Source organism: Aptenodytes patagonicus, chromosome 3 (assembly GCF_965638725.1).
Source record: "Aptenodytes patagonicus chromosome 3, bAptPat1.pri.cur, whole genome shotgun sequence".
NCBI classification, from domain to species: domain Eukaryota; kingdom Metazoa; phylum Chordata; class Aves; order Sphenisciformes; family Spheniscidae; genus Aptenodytes; species Aptenodytes patagonicus.
The window spans coordinates 77,202,805-77,220,994 of record NC_134951.1 but is presented as its reverse complement, the minus strand read 5'-3'; the positions used below and the strand labels follow the sequence as shown (position 1 = coordinate 77,220,994).

Sequence of the window (18,190 nt, the reverse complement as noted above, 5' to 3'; positions counted from 1 at the left end):
GTTCTTTAAATGTAGTCTCTGTACTTAATATTATGTGAAACTTGAACAATCCATTTTACTACTGACACAGGCTATATACTCCAATGGTTCAACCTTCCAATTCCAAGAGGTACTTTAACACAACTTGTGCACACATTTTAATGTTAAACCTCCAGAGCTCTAGGTCCTGGCGCTCCAGGGCAGTCGGGAGAGGGCCTAGAACCAGATCTCTGGGCATTCCATGCTGTTATGTGAGCATAAAGAAAATAAATCGGGAGTAAAGACTCATGCACTGCTTGATGAGAAGCTATGCTTTTGGTTAGGAATCCAAAAGCCACATTTTTGTAAATAAACAATGAAACCACCATCTTTATATAAGCAAGCCAAAAACTTGCAGATCTTGGGAAACCCCTCATAGCAGATATTTTTCAGTTTGCTTCTCTGTCTTCACATTCACTGACAACTATTATTCCCACATCTAGTTATTTAAAATGGGAGCTATGAATGTAAACACTGTGTGCTTCCACAGTTTTTAACATAGATACGTCATTTCTCAAAGTGAACAGCAGCTCCTTGTTTAGTCACATTACGTCGTACAATATTAAAATTCTCTGAGGACGATGAGGAAACTGGAATGTTGCTGCCCTCAGAGTTCCTGGAGTGACTGTACAGCATGATCTCCAGTACACTGTAGTATAGTTTAGGCTGGAAGGGATCCATGGAGGTCATCTGGTCCAACACACCACTCATAGTAGGGCCAACTTTGAAGCTGGATCAGGTTGCTCAGGGTCATTTGAGTTCCCAGTATGTTCAAGGATGGAGATGTCACAGCCTCTGTACAAACTGTTTGACCAATCTCATTTTAAAAAAAGTCTACTATCTATTCTATTTCCCTTGCTGCAAACAGTAATCTGCAAAAAAAATCAGTAATCTCCAAAACAAAATGTATAAATAAGACTAGTACATATTACAAATATGGGAAATAAAGATACATTGCCTGTAAATTTACTCAAATAGTCTTTAGAACAAAGTATCTAATCGGTCCAGAAGGACAACAGACTATAAATGCCAAAAACCCACTTCTTGATACATATTATTCATGTAAATTCTATTCATATTTGTTGTCAGCAGTGGAAAACTTGTCTGCCATGCGGATAGGCTTAATACTCAAATGGTGCAACTCAAATGTAGTATGACTGAAAAGAGAACTCAAGAAGCTCAATAACTACATAGCAAATCTATTTAGCAGACATTATTAGAGTAAAAATTCTAAGATGATATTTCTTAAAGGACTCATTTTAATTTCAACCTCAAGTAAGATTTCTAAAATATACAAAAAACATTGCCTACTCAAACAGTAAATATTGTAATTTGAGGGAAGTAGCCTGTTGCTTATGCATATACATTTGCCCAGTCTCTAAACACAAAATCGTGTCTAACACCAACTGCGTACCTGAGCTTGCTTCTGTAATACCTTCAGAAATGGTGTTACGCAAATGTGTATCCATAACCTATGCCAAAAGGCTTAGAATTTATCTTGCCTACTTTCAGCAGTCTAAAAGTTAGCCTAGATTTGTTTTGTAAACTCTCTACTGTCAATATAGATGGGGTAGAGTGATCTTGCATATCTAAGGGTGAAGTTTCACTAAAGTTTCATCTCTCTCCACTGATTAACTAACTTAGACTAGGTACCTAATAATTAGACTGCCTACCTTAATCTCATCTATTTTGAGTATTTAGATTGCTGCATCCTTAAGGGGGAGAATGAGACAGAGAAATCAGGGTGAGAAAACGTACACAAGCACCAAGTGATTATAAAGTGATCAGCAGCTTAACCAATTAATTTTTTAAAAATTCCATAACAAATGCATTACTTTTTTTTTTTTTTTTAAACAAAGCACTAAATTAGTCATGGCTTCAAGAATAAGTGAAAACATGTACAGTAAGTTCAAGTATTTAACTGATTACCAGACCAACACACATACAAAAAGCATAATTTAATTATCATCATTTTGCAGTGAGTAAGCATTAACAATGAAATTTTTAACTGTCACAAGTCTTTATGAATATCTAAAAGCCTAATACAAATATCCAAATTATTAGTAAATATTAGTCATTTAAAGTGTTACCAGTAAGACGTTCAGTAACTCTGCATTAAATGCTAACAAGCCCTTTCTAGAAGAACATTAATTTACAGTCATTCTTTCTAACAATTCTTTGTACAGTAAAAAAAAAGTTAGATTTGTGTTTTTCTGCTTCCCTTTCCCACCCAACCACCCACATAGTTCTGCTCTCAGACTGAGCTACTAGCCAATCAAACCTGATGGTAAAAATCCTCTCAGCCAAGGGTCCAAGATCTCAGTTGTAGCATCCAGCTCAAATGCTCTTTGGGAATAGAATCCGTGCTTTTGTATAATGTGCAAAGTGCAAGTTTTCTCCAGTGCTATCAGAAGTGTGTGCTGTTAAGAACTTCACCACAGAATAAACCAGTAACAATTAAGACTTTCTGATTTCCAATAGCTCTGTTATGGACAAATGTTAGATGGTGTTTACAGGAATGACAGATCAAGTGGATTATATACCGGTGCATATTAGGTCAGGTACTTTCTGATTTCATTAGGCCAAACCAATGTTTTTACTCAAGGTCTTCAGTTTCCTCTGTAAAAAGGTCAGCCAAATCTGCCACTGTCAGAACTGAGGCTTCTGACTGTTTCATGGAAGAGCTCGTGTGGCTGTGGGAAAAGATTGCATGCAGACATCAGAGAAGGAATCAACTTAAGTAACAAGCTGTATGCACTGAAGACAGACCACACAGTTCAGAGTCCAGTAACTGTTCAGCTTTGAAGCTCAGCAGGAAAACACACTTTCTATCAGGGGAAATACGTACACTGATCAGCTACTTCTCTTGCACATTTTGAGTAAGATACGAAGTCCATCTACTGTCCCTAACAGTGGTCAACACCAAACACTGCAGAGGCAGCAGAACATGGGTTAATCCGCTTTGCCCTCTTAACATTTAAGGGATTGGCTTCAGCTTCCAAGCATAAGGTTGGATACTACTTTCAAAACATTAGCCCTCATCGGATCATTCAACCACTGTATATTCACCTGAACTTTACATGCAAAAGTAGTGCTAACTTTACAGATATGGAAACTGATTAAATCATTCTTTCAAAGGTAAAGCTGAAATCTTTTATAACTACAGCCAAAGACATGAATGTAAATTTTTAGTCTCATAATTTGAAACAGCCAAAAAACTGGAAAAAACCTAATTTTCTTAAACTAAGGCCTCCTCCTAGATTGTTTATGTGTATACGATATAGTTAAAGACGTAAAAGCCTCTTATACTTTCTGCATAAAGAATGTAAATACCACTTTTGTTCCACTCCCAGTCTGTCATCGCTTATAGATTTTGAAAAGATAAAACAGTGAAAACTGCTTTCTGTGTCTGCACACCAGACTGACTTAGGAGCTAGCATCTGGACAACTCTTGCACTGACTGCAAAACCAACCAGTGTGACACAGAACTGACGGACTAGGTTTGTAGAATTTAAAAATAATGAAAGAAAGAATTAGTGTCCTAGATTAGAGCTTACAACATATGCTGTTACTCCAGTGTTACTGGAGTAACTTAGTATTACTCTTATAATACTAAGCTATAAGAAGAATATTACTCTATTAACTTCAATGCTTTTATACTAATGGAAATAGGTAAACTGAAAAGATAAATCGTAACACGTAATTTATTAATTAATTGGGCTTTTATGAAATAAAATATAACCAAAATATTCTCCAGAGAATAAAAATACCTTAAGCTTCAAGTTACCGGAACCAGGTGAAAAGATCAATTTTTCAAGTCTCAAAACTTTTTTGTCAATCAAAACAATCTGAAGGAGAACAGCTGAAGTTTATATGTATACCTAACTGTAATAAAAGTATGGCTGAGAACCACCTTTTCATTTTCAGTGCAATAATGATGTTTTAAAAAAATTCAACACATACCTTCTATCTACAGTTTTCAGCATAGTCTGCATTCTCTCTTCTATTGTTGCTTTTATCAGGAACCTATGAACAATGGTAGATCTGAATGTGTTTAAAAAAAGAAAACAAGACCAGAAGTGAGCAGAAGTTATGCTGTTACTGTCAAAGTTCAAGACCACATTTTTGTCTCATACTAATTATTGTAAGAGTGCTGAAAAAAAGCCTCTGTATTTTAAGAAAGAAATCTTACAAGATGATTAACAACTTCCACTGACATTTGAGGACGCTTAGTGCCTCCCAGCGCACACACTTCCACTTGGCTGGATCACATACTAAATGAATATAAGCTGTATTAAGTAAAATCCTAAAGCAGATGCTGGGCAAATTTCTGCTTTCTGTGTCCCTACTATAAACAAACAGTCCTCAAGAGCCTAGCCTGTTGTTTAAAGAAATGACTTGGCCCACTGGTTATATACAATGTTTATACTGCATTGTCACAACTCAGTCCAAGAGACAGAGCTCAGTGTGGTGGATAATTAAAGCTCATTCCCAGAGTTTTAACAATATTGTTCTTGAAGATGGTAAAATACTATTTTTTTTTTTTTTTTTAAAGTCAGTAATTGTAGTCAGTAAACATGAAATTGTAAACACCGGTAAAACATAAAAACCAAAATGTCAATAAACATAAAACAAAATCAGAACTCCATTTAAGAAATAAAATTTCAAAAAGAAAGCTGTAATAAAAAAAGAAATGTCAGGCACAAGAAAGTGAAATGGAAAAGAGTCAGCTTCAAAATGAAAAATCACTCCAGGCTCCCCAGTATAAACATTTTTCAAGCTATGAACCCTTGAAAGTGCTTGGATGGTTTTCAGACCTTAAGTTGAAACTTTGGCAGGTAACATTACACAGAGGAATGCTGGGGGAATACTTTGTGATTCATAGGCAAAGGTCTACCCAAAAAAAAGAAGTAGATAAGAACAACTGAACTGGTAATAGTTGCACCAGTGAAACTAAACAGAGTATTCCCTTATGCTCACTGTACTTGAACACAGCCCTTTTTCAAATAAGCCTTGCTGAAGTCTTATTGTTAAGAAGTACAGCACACATTCTTGTTGGTTTTATTGTAAGGTTTTTGCCAGACCTTTTGTGCCAGCATTGTGTAAAATTATAATGCAGGCTGTTGCAATCAATCTTTCCTATGTCCTCACGGTTAATTCAAAATCTTTACCAACACACCCAAATATCCACCTGTTCATAAACATTCTTTCACATACATGCTCATTCATGCCCTCTCGCTTTGCCTCCATTTCCAGAACACAAACCCCACTATTATTCTAGAATATTATTATTACAGAATTGATTCCAGCTATTTTTCTTCTTCATGTACAGGGTTTTTTATTATTTTTTTCAAGTGACATGAAACCTAAGGAAAAACATCTTATCCATTCAGGACAAACTTTCCAAAACCTTTGTTAAGTGTTCAGTACTACCCATGTAAAATCTACTACACTGAAACAAACAAGAGATAAGCAAACTCATTAATGTCTTCAAAAAGATCTAGACAGGGGGTGAGGGCAGAACTGTAATTTAAATACTGATCAGTTCTAAAAAGTGTGTGCTATAACTTTCTTTCTGGACCCCTCCACCCCACCCCCACAAAAAAAAACCCAACCAAAAAACACCCAAAACAAAACCAAAACCTCAACAACTTATGCAGCTCCTAATCTGGAGCTGGGAATGACCAACTAGAAGGAGCCTCTCAAGGAAACTAGGAAGGGCCATGCCTGAACTTAGCCACAGATGACATAAATGGCAAGTTGCTCATACCTGCAAAGCTAAAACATTTCTGGACATGCTTACAAGTAGAACTTCAAAGTTAAAAATTAAGGCAACAAGAGCACACATAAAATAGGGCAGCAGCTGAACAAGGTTTTTCAGGATCTTGGACTCAAGAGACTACACTCTTCCTAAAAGTCTAAATGCGATTTGCTTCTGCATCTTACCCCCATAGCACAAAAACTCCCTAAAATAAACACTGTGTATTTTCAGCAAACTTTTTTTTTTTAATTTTAATCTTTCTGTCCCTTATACGATCATCTTTAAAAATAAGATTCCTATAAATACTCTCATCTCCAAAATTGAGAAGTTCAGTGAACTAGATTTATTCTGATTACAGTATGCAGTCCTATTCTGGACCATATCTAAACCACTCAATGCAATTTTAACTCTTACTTTGTCTGGCCAATACGATGTACTCTGCCAATAGCCTGTAGCTCATGTGCAGGATTCAGAATGGGTTCCACAAGCAGAACATGAGTTGCTTCGATGATGTTTAGTCCATTGGAACCAGTGTGAAGAGGCAGCAGCAAAATATTGATGTTCGGATCGTATTTAAATGCAGAGAGATTTTCCTAAAAGGCAAACATCACAGCAGCGTGAAAAAAGTTCCTCAGTAAAGAGTGTGAGGGACATCTCTATATTTTCAAGAAATTATAACAGCTACTACAGGCCGCAGAGTGACAGTCCTGCACTGATCCAAGGCCTGTCATCCCAGAACAGATACTTGACACATATCAGGGAAGGCAAGAAATTCTTGCAGCATTGATCAGTGTGTCTCATCCTTAACATCCATGCCAACGCTTCTTTCTCAAAAGTGAATGTACTGTTTATCTCCAAAGGCTTTAAATTGTGGCATTTTGTGATTATGATTTTTGGAATTAATGAGTTAGAGATCAAAGCTTCTGCCAAACAAATTTGCTGCTCTTTCCGTTTCTCAAATGAAACAATGAAGTAAAAGGATCAAATTAACTTCTATGAACTGTAACTTTCCCCTCTGAAAATAATTTTAAGAAAAATATCCTTTATGTACCTGAAATTTACTAATTCCATTGATCTGCGAAAAAGTCATATTGTTGTCATACAAAGCTTTTGAAATTATGTCCAACACATCTTGCCACTGTAAAAAAAAAAAACCACACAACACTGTAGAAGTAACTCAACATTACAAACAGCAATGACAACTAAAATATACTAATTAACTTCCCCAAAAAAGAGTAGATAAAAAGGCCTTTCAAAATACTAGCATTTGCAATTTAAAAAAAGAAAAAGAAAAAAAATTGTGTGCCAGGAACTGAATCTTTCATAAAACTAAATCAGAAATGTAATTAAAAGATCAGCTTGAATAAAAGAAATTGGTAGCCATCACAAAACCAGTTTTACAACGTATCAAAAATATCTGGACATTACATTTAAAAGTATCTAGCATTTCTAATGCTCCCATATAAATGTACGTGTTTGCCCTTTAGAGAAACAAGCTTTTACATCTGTTGACTACGACCATTGTTCATGTCCCAGTTACATGAATTGCCCTACAAATTCTCAAAACAATCAAGTGGCTGTACAGAATGATTCGACATTTTGGTAGCTAAACCAATTCCTGAAAATATTGTGACCGCTTTAAACTCACACACACACACAAAGACAAGACAGAAATTGGTAATTAATACCGTTGAGAAAACTAAGGATTTAGCCCCTGGATCTTTAAATTGAATTCTCTTCAGTGTTCGGACCACAGCTTCCACTTTGGTGGAGTGACTTCCCTATGAAAAGTCAAAGAACAGCATTAGTAAAGTAGGATATTAAACAACTCCTTCCACATTCATTGTTTTACTAAACAATGTTATATTACGACTCTTACATATCTTTACACAAATTTAAAAATTAGCAACCTGGAGGAAGGGCAGGTTAAGTAGCACTGAACTGCTTTTATACCTCCCTTATAATGCACTGCCATAGGATCAGCGGTGTATTACAGCATGTGCAGCACACGGAAGAATGAAGTGCCGCACAGACACACCTATCTAGTTCTGTGTGAGGCTGAATGGATAGCCCAAGCAGTGCAGTTGCACCAAACATGCCAGTTAGGCCTGCTGAGGTTTAACTTAGCGGCACAATCTTTAAAGAATCTTCCAAATGCACGTTTAAATTTCCCTCCCTTCACACCTCTTGAAAACTGGCAATGAAAAAACCTACCTGAACACTATTTCTGCTGCTTTCGTGTCTCACTCTGGCAATGCCGAACTTATGCTCAGTACTATGAAGCTTGTTAGTTATATTTAAAATAATAAGAAATTCGTAAATATAATTAAATTAATTCTTGAAGGATTGCACACTGCAACAAAAACATCTTCATATTCTGCATTCAGAAGTATTTCAGTGCTTAATGAATCCAATACTACATTCTACTTGTTGTCCACTTTGATTTCTGTGCTCCTCCCTTTCCCCTTAAATCGGGAAGAGGATTCCGAGAAACAGTTCTCTAGTATCTCCCTCTATTTCCTTCAGTATGTACTTTGTATGACAGCAATTTTACCTAATGTATTTAAGAAGCCCTTATTTAATTCCTTACTAGTTCTTACATGCTTAGTAATTTCAAGCTGCACTAGATTCAGCTGGACAAATATTGTTTTATTTCTGTCTGCACCTGTCCTCTGAACATTGAATTAACTATGTTGGCTTGCTACAATGACAGATCAAATTTACTGAAGTTATGCTGCTTTGCAGAATTGTGGGGAAGGATGTCAGCAGTCTAAGCACAAGTTGGGAACCAATGCTGGGCTGCTCAATCGTTCATATCTTATGCAGCTAAATAAATGCCTCAGAAATACATGTAAAAAGACTTTTTGCAGACTGTTTTACCAAAGGCTGCAATAAGCAGTACCATTTTATTTCCCAGGGTCTTCCATAGTGATTCCAACTCTGTCATAGACACAGAAGTAAACCAGCTTTTTTCATGACATCTCTGTTGTACCTGGTAGACATTAACACTGTTTCCAAAAGTCAGATAGACAATTAAAAATGCTTATGTCAGTAGGTGTTATGATCTGCAAGGACGAATGACACATCTGCAGCCCTACGGCAGCTGCCTGCCAATCATAACTACCTTCAGTTCGGAGATCTGAGACCAACTTTTGGTATTTCCTATATATTCCAGAGTCATTTATGTGCTTTTCTGATACCATTCAATGATGTGATTCAATGATGACAATTCTGGCTAATCTGCTCTGACTGTCTTTTCCTCAGAGACTTTTTTTGGACCTTACTGTAGGTCCTATTTTTCCCTGCTATAAGAGATAGTAGCTTTAGCCACTGTTAATCTTTCCACCCTTCAGACTTCCTGTGATTCAGGTGTTACAAACGTGACTTTGTACAAGATCAGTCAGAGGAACTATGACGAACAAAAAACAGTACAACAATCAAAGTGGTTACAGTCTTTTTGCTCTATTTTTTAAACAAGATAACTAAGTGTGCAAAGTTCTCCATCCCTCCATTTACATTATATTAGACAAATCTGTTATTGAACTAACAGTTGACTAAAGCTTTGGTTCACAGCACACAAAAAATTTCAGTTTTGTTCTCAATATTTATGGAGAGATGAAACTGACGGTTTTCGGTCTGTCTTAAAAAAAGTGTTACCCCACTCATTAGCCATACACCTCGAGTTTGTCATTTTGTTGAATATCCAGATGAGTATTTTTAAACAGATTAGCTAGTTCTAATTAATTATGGAACAGCACACATTAGAATGAAAACTACCCTCTAACAAACAATTTCTGTCTCAGATGACAGGCTGGCAATACCCACTGTAATACCGACCAGACACTGGAAGCTTTTACAGAACCAAAACATGCAGGGATGCCAGTAATCTCTCTCTCAGTATAAAATGCTTCCATTTACAGTAGTCCTTTTGCATCTAAGTCATTAACTTAAGATGGTTAGTGCTGGTACAATAAAGAGCAAGAGATATATGACACAACAGCGGGGGGGGGGGGGGAAGAGGTACTGAATACTGAAAGAGACTAGAGGGACTGAGAAAGTTCAGATGAAAACATACACGCTGAATAATCACACAATTTTCATATATATATATACACTGCAAGATATTGATCTTAACCTCAGTATTCTATAGAAACCATAGTAAGTTAGTGATCCTTTGTTAACTGTCCTTAAAGGAATATGAGGTAGAAATTTTTATTTTTAACAGTGCTGCTTGTTTTGATAGTACATAAAGTGAAGCTACAGTATAAGTTAATTTTTTGTGAGATAAGAATGGGCCTTGCTCATGATGACGTGTGAATTCACGCAGAATTCGTATTTTTGCTTTGCCTGAAGTTTTTGATGCAGAAATACTTCAAGAAAACACTACAACCCTTTACACAGGACAGTAGATGACATGTTCCTTCTGTGTTGTACTTATGAAATTTAGTTATTCTGTTTATTTTTTTAATGTGAGTTATGAAACATATTTGAAATTTTGTTAGAAACAGGGTGATATCTCTAAACCCTGAGGAAATAATCTGTTAAAAAACACGTATGAAGTGAGGTCCTAATAACTAGCACTTCAAAAATATAGCCTATTTACTCCCCCTGGTGCCACATGCTGTCAACTACTTCAAATCTAATAATTTGAGTTAGGAAGCATCTACTCATAAAATGGATCTCCAGTTGTCCAGGGAGGCTGACATAACTAGTGTGAACATGGTGGCACTGACTTCAGTACAGGCCAGCAACCCTAGTATACCTGCAAGGTTCAAGGAGACTTGCACACATACCATGGAACTCTTTGTCAGCGCATTTCGTTATTACTTTTAACTATGTTAACCAGATTAAAACTATGATTGGTAAGTCCAGCTGTATTATAATCATATTTTAATTAAAGATAGCAGTATCATCTAAATCAAAATATTACCAATATTAGTCTTTTACCTTTGCATTTTAGTCCAGAATCCTCTATTTTTTCCACAACTGCAGTAACCACAGGTTTTTGGTTTAACAGTATTCCATAACAGATTTGTGCAAAGCAAAAATGTACCTATGCACTATATATGTGTCAGTATTGCTAATGACTCATGGAGATGCTGTCTCTTCCTCCACCCCTGCCTTCAACACAATGAAAACCCTCTGTTACCAAGAAAAGTAAAACAGTGCAATCAGGACTGATTTCCTACACATTTGTGTCTAGAGGTTCATTAACTTTTGTCATTAGGAAGGCACAAAAGCTACAAATAAAGTTCCCCCCCTGCCCCAACTTGAACTTTAAGATATCTTTTGTAGTAAGGGGAAAGTCAAGCCGCAGTATTTTGCTAAGTAGGAGACACACTTTATGTGGATGGCTATTTTAGTAAGACTTGTAGAAAATGAATTACCTTTGAAACTCAGACTCTCTGTCAAGCTGTTTGAAATTATCTAATGGGTTGCAAAATTAAGGGAGAAGTCTAAGACAGTACAATGAAAAGACCTTGTCTCCTTAGAAAGGCAGGCTAAAAGGAAAAAACACAGAAAGTCACAGTGGAAAATCCAGCCAGCAGTCTTCAACAGAGCTGTACATTGTCAGCGGAAAGCCTTGAGAAAGAAATTGCCCAGGCAGGGAGCCGTTTTAAGACCAAAAGTCACTCTATTCAATGATCATCTTTTCAGTAGGTATGTGTATCCAGTCAGTGAGGCTTTAACCAAATACCAACAAGTTTAAAAATGCAGATAGGCAAGAAGCACTAATAGTTTTTCCCAAGTTTTTGTTTTGATTTTTCAAACAAAAACCAAACATACACCCCCCCCCCCGGAAAGAATACTGTTGCAGAGTATCCAGCTGCACAGAGCCAACACTCATCTAGAATATGGAGAAAAAGCTTACACCACACAACTAGATCAAAAGAATTGGGGGTGAGCTTGAAGAAAGTGGCTTCACAACCATGTTATTGATGATACACTTGTAGGGAAAAGAAAAGAGAATGTACCCAACATCACACCAGAGAAACCCTTCTCCAAAGAAAAAATTCATGGTCAACAGGTTCCAATGAAAAGCATTGTTTTTGATAAATAATATTTTACAGGATTAAAATTCTTCTATTTTCTCTACTGTGATTTGACTTACTACTGAATAAACTTTGGGTCAAATTACTGAATATACTCATTAGAACCTGTCCACTAATTTATTAGTGGACAAGTTAGATGGAGGAAGCATAGATATAATCTCCCTTCAGGTTTTAATGTTCATTCACCCCTATTAAAAAAGTAGTCAGTTTTTTCCTCCTAATTATGGTTTGTATAGCAGACAGTATTGCACAGATATGCAAAATGCAAAACAACTACTCTACTTCTCAGGTAGCTTGAGAAACATTCCAGATGACTAATCTTAAATTCAGAATCAGGATTTACGTTCTCTGGCTAACAGTGAAGACTTAGAAATTTAAAATATTTACATTATCCTAACAGCCTTATAGTACAGGCAGCTTTCTCAAACTACTCCTTTCAAGCAAACACAGCAAAACTATGCCTCCAAAAAGCCTCATCTCTCCTCAGCTACAAAAAGCCAAAACCACCACAACTAAAAAAAACTAATTACCTGGATACAAACAGCATTTATGTCTACCCAGTGTCAAATGCTTAAACAAAAATATAACTAAAGCTCAGCAAAAGCTGCTGCTCCCCACCATACCCCAAGACAGCATTACTGTAACAGATGTGTCATTTTGTAATACATCTACAAGGCCTTTCCTCAGGCACGTTGAAAGAGTGGGTGCTAAAAAGATATCCTCTTTCATGCTGTTTCCTTTCATGTTTTGTTTCCAAAACTTTTAAAAGTTATGAGAAGGATAAGTTAAAAAAACCCCTAAACCAAACAAAAAACCTTTTACTTGACAGGAAAACGTGTATCCTTCCTTGGGGAAGGATGCAAAAACATTCATTACACTATAAGGCAGGCCTATATACATCATGTCCAATTCAAAAGAAAAAGAACTATACCTGTTATAAACAAAGCTAATTGCAAAAGTGAACCTACTTATAAAACTAAACGGTAGATTGCCTAACTGCAGTATGCCACAAAACACAACAAATATGCACCGCTGAAAATTTGGGCCACAAAGCTCACATAAACAACGTACCTTTACAGGGATATCATCCTCCTGATTTGCAGTTTCTGCAGTGAAGACATACGATATTTCTTTATGAGATGTTGTCTGCCTGCAAATGGCACATTTAATTGAGCTCCGGCGGGTGCCAACGCTGTATTGTTCTATGATGATAGCTGTACACTCATTACAAAAACAATGTCCACACGTCAGCACTGCCCACTATGCAGGGAATTAAAAAAAACAACACAACACAGTATCAATTTTGGATCAATGCAAAAGAAAAACAGTGTACTAATACATGATAAATTACATTTTCATAGAAACATTACTTTATTTTCATGAAACTCATCAGATCAAAATTGAAGAATTTTAGAATAATTTTTAGCACTCCAGCTGCTAAAAAGCCTGAATTTCAAAGTTTTCCAGCACAGAAAGATTAATGATCCACAGAAGTTCTCTGCATTTATTGTTCATTTTTTGCATTTTCCCAGTTTTAAACTTGAAGAAAGATATTAGTCTTTCATTTCTATGAATGATGATTCTTAATGCATAGGTTAAGTACACAGATTAAGTATTTACAACATTTTTAAAAAAAAAATCACACAAATGTTTGTATTGGCCTTCTGTAAAAGTCTTTATACATTCATACTAGATCAGTCTTTATTAAAAAAGTCCTAAAGAAAGTGCTTTAATTTTTACATATTGTTAAATCCTAGACAACATCTTTGGATTTAAGAAGAAAGACAACTTTGAACAGAGAGGCTTAATCTTTTTTTTCACAGAATGCATTAGAAACCAAAGATTGCATTGCAGAAGCTGTCCTTCCTCTGAGGGCCTAGAACATCTACGTGTCAGCTGTGACCTTCCTTAACAGAGAAGTAATTTGTAAACCAATGTTTTTGCACCTAGAAATGGGGTCTTACTCTGTACTAGTCTGTTCTACAGGCCATTCTAAGAGGAAAAAAATAAAACAGTTTTCATGTGTCCAAGTAGCAGAGGGAATTGACTAAATGGCTGATTATTGAGCAAAAGATCTTTTAGGATTTGTAAGCTTCTTTCAATCATGCAGAAACGGGATGCAAAGCATTTTAAAAGTTCCTTGCAACATGAGGCTACTATCACCTCAAGTGGCAGTCTCTGCCAAAGTTAAGGAAAAGACTATTCTTCCTTTCAGTGAGCTCCTCCAGCTCAGAGATGAAGCATAATGGCAGTTAACAGGGCAAACAACTGTTCACTGTAAAAAGTTGTATCACCCTTGGAAGAAGAGCGCAGAGGGGATTTTGGAAACATGGCAGGACAACGGTTCACGCTTACACATCTATAAAGCTAACAGAAGTTAAACACCTTAAAATAGCTACCCTAAAGAAAGAGCCAATTTAGTTTGACTGTACAGGAGTCCTTTCATGTTTTTTATCTAATGCATGGTAAGTAAAGTATAAACTATGGCTTTGTACTTGATGATATAGATCAGTTTTGATTAAATCTCACTTAAATTTCAACTCCTGCAGTTCAGGAGGCAAGTGGTGGGGAAAGAAATCCAGATTGCCTATCTTTATTCAATTTTTTTACTACTGTTTAAGTAGCTAATATCCATTTCTTTAAAGTCTAGAAGAAAAAAAAATACTATCAATAAGTACAGTTACAGTAAAATACAATAGTATACTACAGAAGCTTATCTATTTCTTCATTGTTTTAGCTTATAAATGGCAAAGAAATTTTTCTGACAAAAGTATGAAAGCAAAACTTCAGAGTTATAGAACAGTCAGCAACACACATTTTTGGAACACTCCTGTCAAAACACTTAAGCATTGATGTCAACAGCTAAAGCCAGTAGAGGTGCTTGCAACTGAGCAAGATGTTATTTCAGGGGACAGGTTGGCTAGTACTTTACAGGAAAGGTCTTATTTCCCCTGTTTCAATACAATGTTCATTTAAATTCAACAAAAGATGTTGAAACTTTGACACACAGCTGACTCAGATGTAGGTAAAGATGTTCTAAAAACAAAAACCTGCTGACTAAGTATCTTACCTGTTTTCCCAGTTGACGTGCACAGATAGGACATGGTTCTGGGTTAACTCCCCCAGTAGTTTTATCCTGAGACTATAAAGTAGAAAAAAAAAACCAAACCAAAACTTTGTGTTTCAACAAATAAAAAGTTATTCTATATTTAAAACAAGCTTCTAGAAAAAAACGAACAATGAAGTCCTTAAAAAAAAAAGTGCGTGAGCAAAATAAAAAACATCATTAATGAACAAGTAAGTCTATCTCGAGGAGTTAAAAAATCTATGTAATTTATGGTAAGTAAAAGGAGCACTGTTCATACTGCAGTCCTTCAGATAGCATCTGCATCTCTGCTACAGCTTTGAAAAATCCTGGTAAAATACAAGCTTCAAACAAGAAAATCCTCATATTTTCTATCAGCTTTACATTGTTGTAAAAACACTTAAATATACTTAATCATGCTTAACTATGCTTAAGCATAATTGTACTTACTTGAACACTGTGATTAAAATAATGTAACATAAATGAGGTTTGTCTGGTGTTGTTTGTTTTGTTGTTTTTTTTTTTTTAACACTTATTTAAGCCTACAGACCTGCTTGTCCTTCTGTTTAAGAAGGCAAGCTCTTTGTAAAATAGCAAGGGTACGTGGAGGGATACATAATTTTACAAAGCTTCTAGTAAACATGGCCCAGTTAGTTTTAATGAAAGTTGTAACCATCTAAAACTAGTTCATAGTTTTATAACTGCGTAATTAAGCAAATAGCCAAAATATATAATGTAATAAATAACTTTATGACTATGCAATAACACAAAGAACACCACACAGTATTCCAACATGTAATGAACCTTTACAGAAAATACATTTTCTTTACAATGTAAGTTTTAAATAAAAATAATGGTAGGTTTCTTCTACTAGGTAACTAGAGCACATCACTTTGGTAAAGACCAAGAACTGTAAACCTTACTTTCTCCAGATTAGTGAGATACAGAAGTTGTCCTAATTTCTTTTGAAGCTGTGATTTGGCAACTGCCTTGTCATTCAAGAGTTTCACTCGATTTTGCTCTACCTATGGAAACAGTATTAAACATGTATTAAAAAAAAAAAGTTAAGTTTTACAATAAGGCTTAAATTCATTTTTTGGCAAAATTCAACTGAATAATTTACAGGGGACAGACAGAACAGCAGCTCATTCTGTAAATTTAAGATGTGCTTCTCCCCAAGCAAAATTGATTGTCTATTCCTTTCCCATACCCAGTATGAACACAGTACTGTGAATGGGTTGAGACCCAGCAGGTATACAAACTTGCTCTTCATTGTTTTCTTTGCATTATTGGTTCTTTCCAGAGACAAAACCAATTTAAACTAACTTACTTAATTTTTTAAAAGTTTCTTTCAAATTTCATTCAATTTATCATCTATCTTCTTACAGCCAAATAGATCCTAGACTCTATTGCTGGTTCCCAAAACAATGTGTAAGAAACAATTAATTACTTTATACTTCTTAGAAGCTTTCACTTTTCATTTAATCTGTACAAAGATAGAAACATCAAGCTGACTCCTTTTTAGATTAATTACAGTTGGTAGTGGTGTAGTTACTAATACTGCAGAAGAGGCAAGCACTCGAAGGATGAAGGCCAAAGTAATGGGTGTGTCTTTTATTGTTGCAAATACATGCATAAATCTTAGACTTTGTTAAGCAAAGTGCTCCAATTTAAAAATTGCTTTAATTCACAGATGAAATACCTATTTCCCTACAGAAAGAAAAGCACTTTTATCTTACACTGAATCTCACTGAAAAAAGCACAAAATGTTTCTATTGAAAACATATTTCTATTGGTTAAAAAAAAAGATGTTAAATCAACCCAGCGTTTTCTCTGTGTTCATGAACAGAAAGTGTCTCAGAGGTAGCTCAGAAATTCCAAGATACTGAAAAAAGATTTGTCTTTCAGGTTTTCACTGCTTTTTTTTAGGTCGTCGTGGAAAGTAGCAATATGGGTGAGAAATCAGGTCAACTTAATTTTCCACCAGCTTGGAAGACTGGGCAATTGTAGAGAAAGGTCACAGAGCCATTCACCTGCTGCTGGAAGGACAGCAGCCTTTTGGAAACACGCCACTCTTACAATCAGAAAGCTGACAAAAATATATCAAAATATGAGTTACAAGCTCTAAAAGGCCCATACACCGAATGTAGAAATAGATAGGAACTCTTTACTCCACCTAGGCTTTCTGAAATGGAAACAGAGGCATATTATAGACCTTATACATAAATCTAGATATAGATTTTATGTTTGTAGGAGGTAGGTTCTTTCAGAAAAAAAAACATTTCTTTCCTGCCAAGTACTGTACCTCATGCGGTTCTATGATGTGGAGAACTGGTGGATTTGGTTTTGGCTCATCAGGATGACGTACTCTCAGCCGTTCTGTAGCCATTGCCAGTTCATCAATAGCAGACACGTGATCCCTCAGTACCATCCAATATTCATGAAGTAACTGTAAGAAAAGTCTAAACAAATTAGTAGCAGAACTGAGTTGAGTTCCCTTTATATGACTCTGCCATACAACGTATAACGTGAAAAACTTTTTGGAGTAAAGGATAATACTTCTTTACAGTAATTCAGCCACAACAGCAACAAATTACGAAGGAAAACAAACAGTATAGAGATCATCTTGCCTGCTTTCTTTTCCAGCCTCTCTTTATGAACAACTATAGATAGTTGTCTCTCATTTCTTCTACAACTATTACTATTACAATAACTAATGCAACTAAAAGTTCAGAAACAAAATGCCTTGCAAGACTAAGCAAATGCTGAATAAAATAAGGAAAACTTATTAAAAGCAATTTTAAACAGCTAGCTATTATAGTACTAAGACTGCTTCTTAAAGATGAAGTATGTTTTAAAGAAATGTTAACAGTTTGAGTGGTCTTGATAAAAGCACAGACGAGCACAAGGTGAAGACAACATCAGATTCAATTCTCCCAAGTAGTAGTAAATTCTGGCTTTCTACAAAAGAAATGGCTATAACTGGAAGTATACCATACATATAAACTGACATTTTTAAACTACTGATAATACTGTAAAATACTTCTTCCCAAGGTTTCCACTATTTATGTATTTTATAAAAAAAATCTTCAGTGATCTTCCAGAAATTCTAAGACCTTTGGCAAGTGCCAGAAATCACTATTTGTTGATTTCTGATTTTTCAGTTGTAAAGATATTTCTAAACACTCAGTTGCTGGGGGGTGTGATGGTTGTTTGGGGTTTTTCTTTTAGCTCAAGAAAGACCTGTTTTGAGCTATGCCTAGATTACAAACA

General features: G+C 35.6%; 1 protein-coding gene across 2 annotated transcripts in view; it reads right to left on the bottom strand.

Moving 5' to 3' along the window:
- Positions 1-1,268: 1,268 nt before the first annotated feature.
- The window catches only part of SHPRH (SNF2 histone linker PHD RING helicase), a 57,883-nt gene continuing 40,961 nt past the window's right edge, over positions 1,269-18,190 (bottom strand). For both annotated transcript variants that reach the window (XM_076333908.1, XM_076333907.1), the window contains 9 exons: positions 17,223-17,366; positions 15,841-15,942; positions 14,903-14,974; positions 12,904-13,092; positions 7,468-7,560; positions 6,831-6,917; positions 6,194-6,372; positions 3,982-4,062; positions 1,269-2,711 (listed from right to left, as the gene is read on the bottom strand). In XM_076333908.1, the coding sequence (XP_076190023.1) occupies positions 2,615-2,711; positions 3,982-4,062; positions 6,194-6,372; positions 6,831-6,917; positions 7,468-7,560; positions 12,904-13,092; positions 14,903-14,974; positions 15,841-15,942; positions 17,223-17,366 (1,044 nt within the window). In that variant the 3' untranslated portion in view covers positions 1,269-2,614. The remainder of the gene's footprint in view (positions 2,712-3,981; positions 4,063-6,193; positions 6,373-6,830; positions 6,918-7,467; positions 7,561-12,903; positions 13,093-14,902; positions 14,975-15,840; positions 15,943-17,222; positions 17,367-18,190) is intronic.